At 34.0% G+C, this 16,011-nt stretch overlaps 1 protein-coding gene across 1 annotated transcript in view; it reads left to right on the forward strand.

The window, feature by feature from the left end:
- Positions 1–16,011, forward strand: part of LRP1B (LDL receptor related protein 1B) — a 1,676,205-nt gene that overhangs the window by 1,347,988 nt on the left and 312,206 nt on the right. Inside the window, exon 44 of the mRNA XM_068543688.1 lies at positions 449–653. Coding sequence (XP_068399789.1) covers positions 449–653 — 205 coding nt within the window. The remainder of the gene's footprint in view (positions 1–448; positions 654–16,011) is intronic.

The following is a 16,011-nucleotide window of genomic DNA, read 5'->3' on the forward strand; positions in this document are numbered from 1 at the left end:
GAGAGATTTTGATTTTCACCAACTGAAGGAGAGAAACAGTGTTAGGTTAAGAACGATGTCCAAAATGATAACACAGGATCTGCTGAAACATTATAATAATAAGTTAGAGTATATTTGCAGTTCATAGAAAATTTAAAATAACTATTTTTGTCCCTGATTAAAATAAATCTTTACTATGCATCAAACTGATTCAATTTAATTAAATTACTATTTGAGAGATAATTGTTTTTCAGAAATATTTTCCAGGTCATTTAAGAAACTGAGAAAAATATATATACAACTATAATATACATATTTCCCCTTATTACTAAAACTTCCTCAAGGGTCAGAGAATATGAGATAAATAATTTTGCTTCTTTTTAAATAATTTGACATTGCCATGTTTCTACTAACGTTGTTACTGTTAATGAAAATTTTAAGCTATTATCACAATTTTCATTTTAATTAGTTTAATGTTTTGGACCAACTGGAATGAGCAGCATCCAAGTATCATGAGATCTACTCTAATTGGGAAAAATGCTCAAGTGGTGGTCAGTACAGACATACTCACTCCAAATGGACTCACCATTGACCACCGTGCGGAGAAGCTGTATTTCTCAGATGGCAGCCTAGGAAAAATTGAAAGGTGTGAATATGATGGATCCCAGAGACATGTAAGTTAACTGAGAATTTCTTGATTATAGATTTGAAAAATGATACATTTGAAAAATACATGCTTTATATGTGCCTAAAATATGCATATCAAGGGATTTCAAAATAGCTAATTGTTTGAACCAATACAACTGAATCATCTGTTCAGTGAAAAACAAAACTGCAGATAATATTTTGAAAACTTTCTTTAAGTGCATTTGCTACCATGGAGACAGTCCAACTCTTATGGAGAAACAATAACTTGATTTTCTCCTAGTTATGAATTGAATTGGTATTGTTAGAGTGATTTGCATAAACTTCATTGTTATTTATAATTTTTTAAAATGTGAAATGAAATTGGTTAGTTGCCCTAGGATAAAAGAACATTAGAAAGTAATGAAATGATCCTCTGTCTGTGTTTGGGTCCTCAAAGCAACCTCAGAAGCTTTGAAGAGAGAAGAGTGGAATTCCTTTCACAGTCAGGCTCATTCTCTGTCTCTTTTCTCTGAATTCCAAATAAAATGTTAATGGGAGTGTCTTTATGCTGCCTCTGGAGAACATTTACAGGAGATATTTAGGGCCTGTAGAATGGTGAACGTCCAGTGCCTCACCTTATCTTATGAGGACGGTAGCCCTTGGCAACTGGGAAAACTCAGGGTTCAGAAGGGTAAGATCTGGGTTGTTACCAGAGGAACAACTGGAGGAATCTACCCCAGCCCCTCTTCACCAGTGCATGCTTGAATAACAAAATGATCCTGAGGCTCTTAGCTCTTCCACTGAGTTTCTGGAAGGACCATCTTCATGGGCCATATTTTCTCTATCACAACTACAGTGCCTTATGGTATTAAAGCAACATAGAGAATATGTATGAATAGCTGTGGCAGTATTTCAATAAAACTTTATTTACAGAAACAGGCAACCAAACAGCAGGCCATATTTGCTAACACCTGATTTATACCATTAAGCACACTGTTTAATTCAATTGAGTATATACCTGTACATATATATCTACATATTATATCTAATATAGATATATATATCTATACCTACATACATATATAATATTAAATATATATATATACACACATTATATTATATAGAGAAACATAGATATTTATCTTAGGGCAACTAACTAAATGTATATGTACATATATGTGCATATTGCATATACATATATTGCCTATATGTATATATGTGTGTATATATAGTTGTGTGTGTGTGTGTGCATGTATGTGTGTGTGAGTTTCTTGAGGAAGGAACAAGTGCATTGATTTACATTCTAGGACAGGCACCTCATCTAATTGTGGAGTGGATACTTCAAGTAGCGGTGATATAGTACAGTTGAGTGCTTAAGGAAAATTGAAATAATCAGCTAAGATCTGATGAGTTCAGTTTGTGCTAAAGGCAATAACTCTGATCAAAGAATTCTATGCCTAAATTCTTGGTCTATCTTTTCAATTAAAGGCCATGTGACCTAAGGCAAATTACTTAGTGTTTATGAATTTTAGTTTTCCGACATGCAAATTTTCTACCTAAGTTTCAGGGTTATTATGAGGATATAGTGTGAAAACATATGCCTCAGAATACAACAAAAAAATCCTAAATGAACTTAGTGGGTAATGCTTTTGAAAAATAGGTAAATCATTGTCCTGGATATGGTATTATTTTTTATTATGGACTAATACAGAAAATGCTTCTGTAACTCCTCCTAACACTTTGTCCACTTTAACTTATTTTTTATATGCATGGTTTTCTTTTCCCTCCTCAGTCTACTGTTATGTATGACACTTATAGCTACTCAAGGTGATCTAGTAATCAGATAGCTCTAATCTAGATAATTCAAAGCCTTTCTTTTGACATTAAAAAAATATGCACAGTTATGATTCCAACTCTCCATTTCCCATTCTTGTCTAAACCAGGATAATTTCTGGCTGGTTGTAGTTAACAATACTATATTGTACATTTGAAGTTGCTAAGAGAGTATATTTTAAAAGTTTTTACCGCCAAAAAGGAATTGTAACTATGTGAAGTGATGGATATATTAACTAAACTTATTGTGGTAATCATTTTGTAGTATATACATATATCAAATCATTATGTTCTATACTTTAAACTTACATAATGTTATATGTAAATTATATGTCAGTAGAGCTGGACAGAAAGATTTCTGTCCTGTAGAGATGAAAATGTTGAGTAGAGAACATTACTTTAAAGGGTATGGGTGTATTCCCCCATACGACATTGATCCATTTTGTCTCAAAGTCAGAACTACATAATCCTTTTCCTCTTCTCCAGTAAATCAGCTTTACCATCAAAATTTCTGGTTGGGCCTAAAAATTGGGAAAATATTTCAACGTTTATTGCGTTCTTACATGCATCTCACTATTTTGCTGGCTTTCCAGATTCTATTGCCAGTGTTGATCATGGGTACTTTGAATTTACCATTAACTTATATACTCTTTGTGATATCCACTGTTTCCTATATTTTAGTCATGATTTTACAACTAGAACTTGTTATCTGTTCCTGAATTCCATTTTTTAATTGACATGAATTTCTGAATACTTATTACACTTTAAATTGCCTGTTTTCATGAACAATCAGCTGTTTATATAATCTATTACTAATATAAGCATAGAATTTTGAGGCTGAGAGTATAACTGAGGAGTTAGGTCATCTCCTATTATCTTTAGAAAAGGTTAAATATGCAATCTGGCTTATGTTTCAAGATTTTAAAAAAGGATATTTCCTGAGGAAGAAAGAAATACTACTTATTCTGAAAAAAATATTCTGGGGATATGGCATAATATTATAGAAGTCTCAGAAACTCTAAAAACTCTTCTGTTATCTGATAACTGTTGAAAAAGTGGACCAATTTGTCTAATACCCTATCCATTCACTCTTCAGTTTTATATGTTTAATTACATGTACAAAAGTGTGAACGATATCAAGTATTAATTTGATTTGTGCCTATCCACTTGAGTTGAAGTCTTGGAAATCAAAGGATACCTTTTGGAGCAGATTTCTTTTTAAATCCTCACAGAACCTAAGAGCTCCTTATCTGAAAAACTTGCATGTAACCAGTTCATTCATTCTAATCTTCATTCGATCTCTCTGTACCAGGCCCTTTTGTGTATGTGTGTGTGTGTTTCCTACTATGTCTGTTCCTCACTCCTATATGGTTCCCCTTGGGCAAAAATACTAATGTAATTGATATATATCCATCCAATTACATATATATACACACACACACATATATACATACAATACACATGCATGTATACATATATATTTAAAACAGATCAAGTAACCAACATAATGAATTTCATTTTTACATTTTTGGAATGCACTGTACAAGGCACTGCAGAAATATGTGATGGGGTATAATCATGGAGTTAAAAAAAATGATATTTAGGAAGTAAAAATATAGAAGGTTAAAATAGTCTACGAAAGACTTAAAATGCCAAGAAATATAAGAAGAGATGTAAAACATTGTTTAGTTTATAAAGTCAAAAAGAACTGAGACAATGCAATATAAATGAGTGGCCAGAGAAACAATAATTTCAGAAAGAAACATTTCCTTTGCATAGATGTATATTTTCTAGCTTTGGATGACACAGATGACCGTAGAGCAGTTGCAGAAACAGAGAGATCAGATATCCCCAGGGGAGGTGACAGATTGGAAAGAAGCTAGACATTAAAATCTGAAATATTTGAGAGAGTATCTTCTTTAATGAAAAGAAAGCAAGCTATTTAATAAGTTAATTGATAAAGTTTGGAGAGATTCTTGTAAATCTAGGCATTTGAGCCTACAAAGTCAGTACAGTGCCATTCCTCTCCCAAAGTGTGCTTGAAGAGCCCGTCTTCTCTTGAATATCCATAGGAATTAAACTGTGTTCAAGCACTGTTTTTAAACTCTGGTTTAAACAAAGTCTGATAGGCTTAATTCCTGCATTACACCTTAAAGCCTTTAAATGCTCATGCACGTTATAAATCTTTAGAATGGAACACAGTTAAGTAGCTTTGTTCTTATCAGGAAATCATTTTTTTTAACATGGTATGCCATGGGCTTAAGTGTTTGTAGGGATTTGAAAAATACTGATATACAATTTCCAAGTCACTTAGTTTATTATAGGAATATTATAGAACCCATTACTAATCAGCAGATTAGGGAAAGAGATCCTTTCAAACATCAAAAGAGAAATCAGAAAAAAAATGTGATTTTTAAAATACATTTTACCTTTTCTATTATAGTTATGTGATAATATTTAGCTAAACAAATTCATTCATAGGTTTAATTTCTTTTGTCAAACTCAGAGTTAGATTTTATTTTTCTGTTTCATCTTATAGTGAGGTCATAAGAAAATACAAGTACACACAGTTTAAATCTGACCTGTATTGATAAAAATATACAATAATTGGCTGTTTTGTTTTTTTTTTTAATTTTAAATACACATTAACTTGTATGGTGGTCCTACCTATAAATTTTATTGAGGAAAGCATTCCGTTTAACAATATACAATTGAATGCTTTTGTGTAATCTAGTTATTAGGGAAAAAAACAGATAATAATTTCATTCTGTTTTATTTTTATTTCTGTTCTATAGCTGTTGTTCCAGTAGATGAAACAATAACTAATGTTGACAGGGGCTAAGACAGCATGATTATAGCCTTTCTCCCTGGTGTTACCCTGTAAGTGTTAATCATTTCTTGGACGGCATCTGCTACCTGAGTGACACAAACCCTTCCAGAAGAGATGTTGTTAATATTCCTAGAAATTGCAATTGCTGATGTTTCTTACTTTTGACATTCTTTTAGAAACTTTGTCCAGAGTTTTTTTTTTTTTTTTGGTTTGGTTTGGTTTTTTTTCAGAGTATATTCCCAGGCAGAAAAAATAAGTCCTAAGACCTATCTTTAGAATGAGAAGGATACAGGATATCTGTCTTCTAGATAAACACATTCTGATAACACGAACTCTTTTGACTGACAATAGGAAAAATAGTTTTTTTTAAATTAGTCAGTTAAAAGTAAGATCAAACACAAGAATATTTGATGTCCTATTTTTTATGGCACCAAGTATTTTCTTTCTCCTTATAGAATCAGTTATTTCATTCCATAAATGAATCAAGAAATAGATCTATCTATCATCTATCTATCTCTCTATCTATTATATATCTATCTATCCATCTATCTATATCTTCTACCTAATCTGTAAATGTCTATGCTATCTACTCTTTTTGATAATATAGTTTTATTTATGCTATGAAACCTAGAGGGCCTGAACTCTGAAACTTATAGAATAAGTTTTGATGCCCAGAAAAGTGAATTTTCTGACGACATGTTTAGTTTGAATTAGTCAATTCAAAACCATATTCTGTCACCAAAGAAAAGGCAGTGTGGTTTCAAATTTTTAAAAAATGTAAAACATTTTAATTTAACAATTTAAATGTTTGATTTAAAAATCAATGTCAGCATAAGCAGTCACTAAAAAGTTAAGTGAACTGGAAATTTTTCCACCATTAACTGGAATAATCCAGTATTATTTCACAAATTAGGAAACTCAGGCCCCAAAAGCCTACATTAATTTCTAATGTTCCTGTGTCCAATATCTAATGCCAGTTATAATTCCCAACTCTCTATTAGAGCCAATATTATTATTATTTATTTTGTTTATTATTATTTTATTATTATTATTTATTTTTTAATTTTAATTTTTTGGCCAAGCTGTGCAGCAGGTGGGGATCTTAGTTCCCCAACCAGGGATCAAACCTGCACCCCCTGCAGTAGAAGTGTGGAGTATTAAACACTCGACCACCAGGGAAGTCCCCCAATGTCCCTTTTTTTAATTTAAAAAATGTTCTATAACATTCCCATTCCTATCAAAAATGAAATTTTGTATTATATCTATATATAGGTAGATAACTTTTCAAAACTCAAATTAATATCTAAGTATGAGTAAACATAAATAAATATAAAGTAATTTATAATAAAATAGGACATATTCCAATATGTAAATGTGCAAAAATAAGAGAGAAAACATGAGGAAGTGATCAAGATCTTTTCACTTATGCATAGAATCATCATGAATGTGACAGATGTGAAGGCAGACTCATATCAGGTGTGTTGTACTGGATACTCAAGTACTGAGAGTAGTGCTGCCTTGGGTGATGTATTTTCAAAATTGGTAATGAGTTCTTGATAAAATTCTAAACAAAATGAAGTGAAGCCATCCCTCAATTTACATGGAATGTGACTGCCTCCATTGTACATCACTAAGATGGAAAATTGTTTTAAATGAAACATGAAGAAAAGTCTCCTGACAGCAAGTGATCTTTCTACTCTGTCTCTAATGCCTCAAACACATGGGATGCTGGGCCTATCAACAGCTAGATGGACCATAGCCAAGAAGGAAGAGTGTCTGTTTGTTAGTGGACGCATTCTGTGAACTTGAATTCTAACAGATGAGCCAGTGGAATATAAGGAACTGACTGTATCCATTGTCTGCTATATAACAGGCATGCAGTCAGGTATATTACAAATGAGTCCATTGACTACCACATCCTGTAGGGCTGCTGAAAACTCAGGTGTTTTATTGCCTGTGATGTATCTTTGAATTCAAGAGGCACCATTCAATATTCAGATTATTATATCCAGTATTATCTTTGATATATTTCAAGTGTTCTTGGATATTATTAGTTATTCAAATTACAATCTGAACTTAACAACTTTCTAATATTTAAATAATCTTAATAACTTTCTAATGTTTAAGAATAATAAATGACTAAATAGAAATGTGATAAAAAAGGAAAGAATAAGACAATATAATTCTATGAATCCATTAAAAATGATGACATGAAATATACCTATTTCATGGGAGATTCAGTATCTATGAAGTGAAAAACATAGACTGAACAAATTAACACACTGTCACCCAGACTAGATGTTTTAAGATTTCCTGCTTTGTGAGTGATTTTCAGTTGAACCTGGACATTGTTGTTTTACTGTATGAAGTTCTGAATCTTACTGAAGCCTTTTGTCTTAACTGGCTTTCTCTGACACCACTCTGGCAGAGGAAAGTAAGAGCTCTTGCCTTGTTACTGTCAGGTGGAGGAGGAAGCCTAGGTCCCTCACCTAGCCTCTGTTGACACCTGAGGCAGAATTGGGACTTCTCTTCTTCTGGATGGGGATGTGAGTTCCAGCTCCCCACTGGGTCTCCACTGTCACCACTGTGGAGGTGACCTCATTACCACCGGATGACATGGAAATCCAGATTCTCCTCTGTGCTTTTCTGACACCACTCCAGTGGGGAGGGGGTGGGTACGGCATTACTGCCAGGTGTGGGTGGAAGTCCAGTCTCCCCACTTGGCCTTTGCTGGTGTGGGTGTGGATGGGTCACAGTTTTTTTGTTGTTTTTTTTTTAATGTGGTATTTGCCTAGAGTAGAGCAGTTACCATCTAAAATTTTCTGCCTTACTAGTTTTCTACCTTACTAGACTGCCTCGTCTCTTGGCTTCAGAGAGCAGGCTTCTGTTCTTTTCTGTGCATTTAGCATTTTGGCATTTCTGGGTTGCCAGCTTATTCAGTTCCAAGTCTGGGATATATGAGGCAAAAATAAAACCCACGGAACTCACCACCATGTTGTTCCTTAGTCCCAAGGTCCATAGCTGGGCTGCTTTCTCCTCTCTACCTTTCAGTCTTCTTATATTTGTTTTATATATAATTTCCAGGTTTTTAGCTGTACTTAGTGAGAGGAATCCAGAAAATATGTCTACTCCATCTTCCCAGAAGCAGAAGTCATTGTGCTTATAGATTTTTAGAAATTCAGAATAGAAAAAGGATATGCCTCATACTTATTGTTTTATAAAATATTTTTAAAGATATAAACTATGTTCTACAAGTCTCTAAAACAGCAAAATGTTTGTCTGTGTATTGACAGTAGATTTAATTGAGGTAAGATTTATTAAATCACACATGATGTGACATGACTTACTAGAATCCAAAGACATTGAAACACTGGTCCTCCATGTGAGAGAAACAAAGATTGTGGAAATAAAGATGATGAATTGTGTTGTCTAAATTTTATCATCTCTAACTCTATGATGTGTACACATTATCACTGAGTGAATACAATAAAGTACATATGGTGATTATGACATTGCCAAATACAGGTGCCTGAGTGAGAATAAGAAGGGAGGGGGAAAAATGTGAAATTGGTATTAGATTAAATTATTTTAATTCCTGGCTCTGGTTATAAAGAGATGTGTGATCTTCAGCAATTAAGTGTATCTTTTTGAATCTCAGGCTCTATATATTGAGCTAGGTTCAAAATTTTCTTCCAGATTTAACCTTTTATGACTCTACCATTGGTTATGTGGAACTCAACTAGATCAGTCTTTGGATATATCTTTTCACACATTAATATGCATAATAAATGATGCCACATATTGTTTATTTTAACAAACAGTTAAATTTTAACAGTTTTAATAACAAAAGAGAACATACTCCCTTTCAAGAAGCAGTATGATGTGGCAGAAATTAACAAGGTTAGATTGTGGAAATAGACATGTATTTGAAACTTGCATCCTTGACATATTGTTTAATAAACTTGGGACATTTTCTTAACCTTTTTGTGCCTTAGTTTCTTCTGTAAAATAGGACTAGTAGTTTTTGCCTCACAGAGGATATTTTGAAGAGTTAGCTTTTATTATATGCAACCTGTTACCTGACAATAGTCAACAAATATTAAATCTTATAAAAGTCCCCTTGAATAATGAAAATTAAAAATTGTATAATGATATTCACTACACACATATAAATTTATATGAGCATGAATTATATCAATTAGACTAAATCATAAATTACCTTATTGCCTCTTCTATAGGATTACTAGCATCTGAAGAGTAGAATTTGTTTCTCATCTTTGTCTCTCCAAAAGCAAGTAGCCCAAAGTCTGGTACATTGCTGTATTCAGCAAATATTTGCTGAAGCAATGAGTAAGTGGATGAATAAACTGAAAGAAAAATTATAAAAATGTTTCCCTGAATAAAATGAAAAAGTAAACTACTTAAAAAAATAGACCAAAATCAAAACTTATCTATTTCAAAGGCCTCAGCCATCCAGAGTAATTTTCTGAAAGCTGTACAACTGATATTCCTATTTTGTAAGGTAAGAATGTTATTGCAGTAGGGTTAATGGTGTTTATTTTTAACACAATCCCTTTGATTTAAATCCACATACATTTCAGTGATGGTTCAGCTTGGTTAGTCGTGCAAATTAAAGTGTTACTGAAGCTGGACTCTCTCCGTAGAGATGTGTTCCTGGAGGAAAATAATGGTCAGTATCTAGGGCAACTAGTGTATTCACCCAGAAAATAACAGGTGTCCCTTCAGCATGTGATGCTGATACTGATGGATTGATTTAATATTTCTTGGAAGATTTCAATTTGTTAGGCATTAGACAGAATTTTCAAAAGTAGCCACCTGTCCCACCTGCCTCACTGTAGAAATTTAAATACAAAGATGAAAAGAACAGATAGCTAAGAAAGCCATCCTGCACACACAGACGTGTGTGTGTATCTATCCATATCTATATATATCTATTCTATATCTATATGTATAAATGAGCATAATGCTTTCAGATTATTTTTCTTTGCAAACTGAACAGAAGGATAAGCAAATAAAAAGTTTAAAACATATTTTCTTTGGTGAAATAAATTAGTAGATATGGGAAGAGTAAGAGATTAAAAATTTTTATATTTAAATTCAGGAAATTCTGAATTAACTTACATGAATTTTTCTCTTCTCTGAATTCCTGATTAAACTTTTGAATTGTTCTTTAGCTGATTTTAATGTGTTTCTTATTAGTTTTACATGCATGTAAATCAACATGAATTTATTTAAGCTTGAGACAATATCTTGAATTTTCATTCTGTGTTTGGCTCTTGAAAACATTTAGAATGCCAGCAAACTGATTAAAACCAATTAACTAATTATTATTTCAGCTATTTAAAAAATGATTTAAAGTAGTTTACAATAAAAGCTCAGGTATAGTATGACTGTAAATAAATAACAAAAGAGTAAATTTATTCCTGAGCTTCCCAGCAGCCAAGACATTAGGGCAACCTATTAAGTTATACAGTACCTTGATTTAGTATAAGGGGACAAAGTTGTTTAGCCGGAAAAATAGATGTTTTCTGTGGCCCTAAGATTTAAAAGATTATTGTAATGAGATCTTTTATTTACATGAGAGCCTTTGAGAATATATAAAAGCTAATGAAAATTAAAATGCTAAATAATTTCTACTGGCACATATGAATAAATCATCAAAAGAAATATGGCTGGCCATCAACATGTAAAATACGTTTAATAATTTTCAATTAAGTTGTTCAATTACTAAAAAGACAAGCTAATATTTAAAACTAAATGAAGTTAGTAAGATACAGGAGCTGAGTTATTGTGTAATTATTAAACATCAAGAAATAATAAAGACAAATGGAGGGGAAATGTAAATAATGTTAACTAAAGGTATATCTTGGAAGTAAGACTAAATAATTATTCATACAAAAGGGGGAACTGTTAAAAACAAGCAATACTGCAGATTCTTAGGCTAGTATTTCCACCAAGATTCAAACAGAATCCTATGACCACTAATGTAGCAGCTGCAAATTTGTATAGTCAATAGTTTATCCTGCTAAGATGGTAATTCCAGACATTGAGGGCCAAAGTATCCAGGTGTTTTTCTCCAGAATTAGGCGCTGGAGCTGAGCACAAGTGAGGAAAGAAGGACACATCACTTCATGTGGTTCTACTGGCTATTTTGAAAAACTGAGACTATTCAGCTGACCAGACCTTCTACCTCTGGGGCTGCTGAATGGAAGGAACATTACAGGGCTTGTTAGTTGAATAAAAACTAAACACCCCAGAATAACACTGCCTTGGGCAAGAGAAAAGAGCATACATTTCTTAATTTGTCAATGATATGCTAGAAAAAGTAGAACAATTTCTTAATACCAAATGTACAATAGACTCTCCTGTGGAGCTTTTGTGTAATACAACACCTGAGCCCTCCCCCATGCTCGCCCCAGCACAATTAAATCAGAATTCCTGGAAGAGGCATGGGTTTTAATTTTAATTTCCAGTTGATTTTCATGTATAGTCAAAATTGGGATTTACCGTAATAAGCTATTAGAAACATAAAGGAGAGTTTACTCAATGTGTAATTGAATATATGCTAAATGAGAATATCTATCTCTGTATGTCTATATCTATATCTATATATTTTAAATCCTAGTTTGGATCTCGCTCTCCTGATTCTGAATTTCTAGGAGAGTTGGCATAGGAATTATCCCAGTTTTGGTCTTCACAGTGCCTAGCACGTTTTCCCCCAAATATGGAACTCTTATCATTGTTATTGGGTGATACAGAGAAACAGCATCAATTTAAAGTTAATGACATAGTGTGAAAAACCATTCTATTCTTAGTGTTTTTTTCAATCCTCTGACTTTGGAAGAAAAATTAAGTGTATCGCTATATATATTTAACACCCCTGTGATGCTGTTACTGAGAGAGAGAGGGAGAGAGAGACAGAGACAGAGAGAAAGGGCAGGGGAGAGAACTCAGACTAAAATTTGGTGGGTAATGGTATTTAATTGTAATTTGATAGCATTGTTTCCATTTCTTTGTAGATATTTTGAGATTTGCATTCTGTTTCTTTTAACCGATACTGAATTTCCCTTTATATAATGAGTCAATTTAATGAACAATTCAAGATAAATGATAGTAGAAGTTGTATTCAGATATGGGAAAAAAAGAATGTGAAAACATTCTTCTCAGTTCAGATTTGTAAAAAAACAGAGCCTGAGGCAAGAGTTTATATTTTGATTCCTTATTAGACATGCAATCCCAGGAAGTAGTAGTGAGGGAAGAGAAGAATGGGCTGAGAAGGAGGAAGAACATTTATGAAGAGGTGTGCTACAGAGCTGGCTACTTCTTAGTATCAAGTGCAATGGATTTCTTCATCTCCTGAGACCATCTTCAGAGAGACCATATAATCTATTGCACTTTAGTATAGTCCATTAGCAAGTAGTGTCAAGGAAAGGAGATAAATATACCTGCTGGCCCTTTTCTCTTGGTCAGAGATTTGACCCATGGGTTATTAATTTCCCACCATCCTGAGGAGTGGTCAGAGGCTCTAGGCACAGGCATGAAGTGAGAGCACTGTGCCCATATGAAGTTGTTTATCACATTAACTATAACCAAAGAAAGAAAGAAAGGAAGAAACAAAAAGTGGTCATGAATTCTAGAGCCAGCTGTGGCTGAGAGTATCCCGACGTGTTAAGTAAGGCATGTTTAATACAACAGCATTCAAGTGACTAAAGACTGGGAAACATTGTCCTAACAAGGAGTGCTCATTCAGGACAAGGGACAGTGTCACACAAGCTTTATTCTGACCCTTGAAAATTTTAAATTTGTATAAACAGTACTCTTGTGTGTTTCAGTTGTTTCATAAAGGGTTTTTAATAATAGCTACCATTTAGTGGATGCCTAATTGTTTTAGTCTTCATTTGACATAATTATCACCAAAGCAGCTATTATTATTTCAGTTTTGCCAGTAAAGTAGTTGAAGCCCTGAAAAGTTAGCCAATTTGAGGTCAGAAATTAAACCACGTTCGTAAGACACAAGGGTCCAAGTTCTTTCATCTGTAATGTATCATCTTACAAGTCCATGATCTTTCCAAAAATGAACGTCCTTGCATGTTTGCTACCTTTTTTCTGAACAGTTTTGTCATTAGGAAAGCATTAGCATTTTTTAGTGTGTTTTAAATGCATTGATCCTGTTCTTAGACTGGAAGATATACAAACCTAAGATTGGGGGAATGTGTTACTTAACAAATAAATGCTTCTCAAACTTTAATATGAATTCACATCAACTGATAATCTTGTTAAAATGCAGATTCTGATTTAGTAGGTCTGGTTTGGAGCCAGAGATTATATATTCCTTAGAAGTTTCCATGCTTTTAGTAGCAAGGGTGTAAATGTTATTATCTACAAAATGTTTTATTGAACTATAGATATCTGTAACATACAGTACAAGTAGTGAGGCAATCCTCAAACATTATGTGGCAGAGTTACTCTAAACATATTAAAAAATTTTAAATCCTGAAATTTCTAGAAGGGGAAATAGCAGCATCGGTATGGGGCAGGAGGAAGGTAAGGGGTGGCCATGGAGAAATGGTGTTACCGAACAAAGTTCGTGTGCTTGGTGCACAGTGAGCCCAAACAAACCAAAAGTTCAGAGTTTGGAGCAGAGAATGGTTTATTGCAGGGCCAAGCAAGGAGACGGGTGGCTCATGCTCAAAAACCCCAAACTCTCTGATGGTTTTGGGGGAGAAGTTTTTATAGGCAAAATTTGGGGTGAGGGCTGCAGGGTGTGTGACTTTCTTCTGATTGGTTGGTGGTGAGGTAGCAGGGCGGTGCTCCAGGAGTCTTGTGCTCAGCCTGAAGTTGCCATCCTCCACTTGGGTGGGGTCTTAGTTCTGCAGAAAAAGTCAAAGATATTGTTCTGTATATTCCTTGAGGAGCACCAGGACCCTGCCAAGCCTGCACTATTGTCTCTTGACTGCTCCTCCCTTGTTTCTGCATTCCCTCCCTTCCCCGATTAGCAGCTATTTGAACCTGCCCTTTGGAACTCAGGGAAGATCATGGAGGCTGAATGAAGCCCATTTCCTACAAGCAAGAAACGGGGGACACGGAAAGGCTTTGTATCCAGAAGCCCCACAGGGCCCTGCGTGGTTTCAGTGCAGAACAGCATTTGACTACAAATGCTCCTGTGTTGTCAAACAGGCCCAGCTTTATGATGAGACAGATTTAGTGAATGAAGTAATTTTTATCTAGCTCAATAAATGTTCATTGAATGAAAGGAAGATAGACTCAATTATCAATAATTACCATAGAAAAACAAGTCATAGGAAAAGTAATAATGTTACCTTGATTTCTCTGTCTAAAGCCATTTAGAAAATTATGCGAAAGAAGCTTTCAATTCTGACTTCAGGTCCTCCTACTCTGTCTTCCGATATCAAACTTAAATAGAGGAAGTAAATAAAAGCAACAATGCAAGGTTCATGTCTGTAACTCAACTCCTGGAGGCCTCACCCTGCTGATATACTGCTGTAATAAATTACACAACTGGTGTGTTTCCTTTGATTTATTACTGCAATAGATCATGAGTGTGATGACTGACATAAACGTGTTCTGTACACAGCTGGGCTTCATGATATTTTATTTCTTTTTCCTCATTTTCAAGCGCTTAGTGTGGAAAGTAAGAAAGAAAACAAATTGACAAATGCAGGAGGATGTTTCTGAAGCAGGCTTCCCTATAGACTCTTGAAGTGATAGCTTTTAAATTGAGAAATCCCAGTGCTCTTCTTGCTTCCAGGCCCTCTCGAAGGGCTGTTTAAAAAAGATTTTTAAAAAAATACGAACTCACATGAATTAGGTTTTGTGAAATCAAACTGTAGGACTCTTTTTTCTTTTTATTGACTGTGTAAATACATAATGACAGACTTCAGCTGCATTTCCTTATTCTCTGAGCCATTATGAGCTATCATGGAAATTGGAATTACAGACATTTAAAATCAAAGTAATTACCTAATAGGCTGTTATACCCCTACTTTGAAAAGGAAAGTATTTATTCTCTCATGAGTCCAATCATTTTCTTAAACTTAGAATTTTTGCTGAGGTGTAAATTATCTCTTTTTCTTTCATGGTTGAAACCGTGCTTTATCATGGATCCCGAGAGCATTTCTGCAGTTGGACACACTAGGCCTTGTAATAATGTATGTGTCATCTAGTCTCTCTGCAATTTGTATCTATCTGGAGAGCTGTGTGAAATGCATGCTATTATTTGATCAGAAGAATTTCTTTGTCCCTCATCAACATTTAATATTACCATTCTTTGTTTTGTCAAGAACTGTGAAGGTTCTGAGATGTTACCTCACTTGCAGAATCATGTACTTTATATGTATGAATTTTGTAGAAACACAAGACATTGAGTCAAGGAAAATAGTTCTTTATTGATACTTATAACCAGATCAATAGCCAGAGTAAAAATAAAGAATTGGTCCTTAACGTCTAGACTAGCAGCAAAACAATGAGAGCTGATAAAAATCTTTCAAAGTGGGTGGCAAGTTACATCCCATAAACGAAGAATGGAGAGCAATGCATTTTGTTCATTTATAAATAGCACAGAGAGAGCCATCTCCTTTCCCTCCCAACAAGAGTGAGGGGAAAAACAAAAATTTTACTCCTTTGAGACTGAATGGAAATGTTCCTGGTATCTCACCCTAACCTTTTGAAGTGTAAATACATATTTTCAAGGGCCTAAGAGT

Source organism: Eschrichtius robustus, chromosome 5, assembly GCF_028021215.1.
Source record: "Eschrichtius robustus isolate mEscRob2 chromosome 5, mEscRob2.pri, whole genome shotgun sequence".
Classification (NCBI taxonomy): Eukaryota; Metazoa; Chordata; class Mammalia; order Artiodactyla; family Eschrichtiidae; genus Eschrichtius; species Eschrichtius robustus.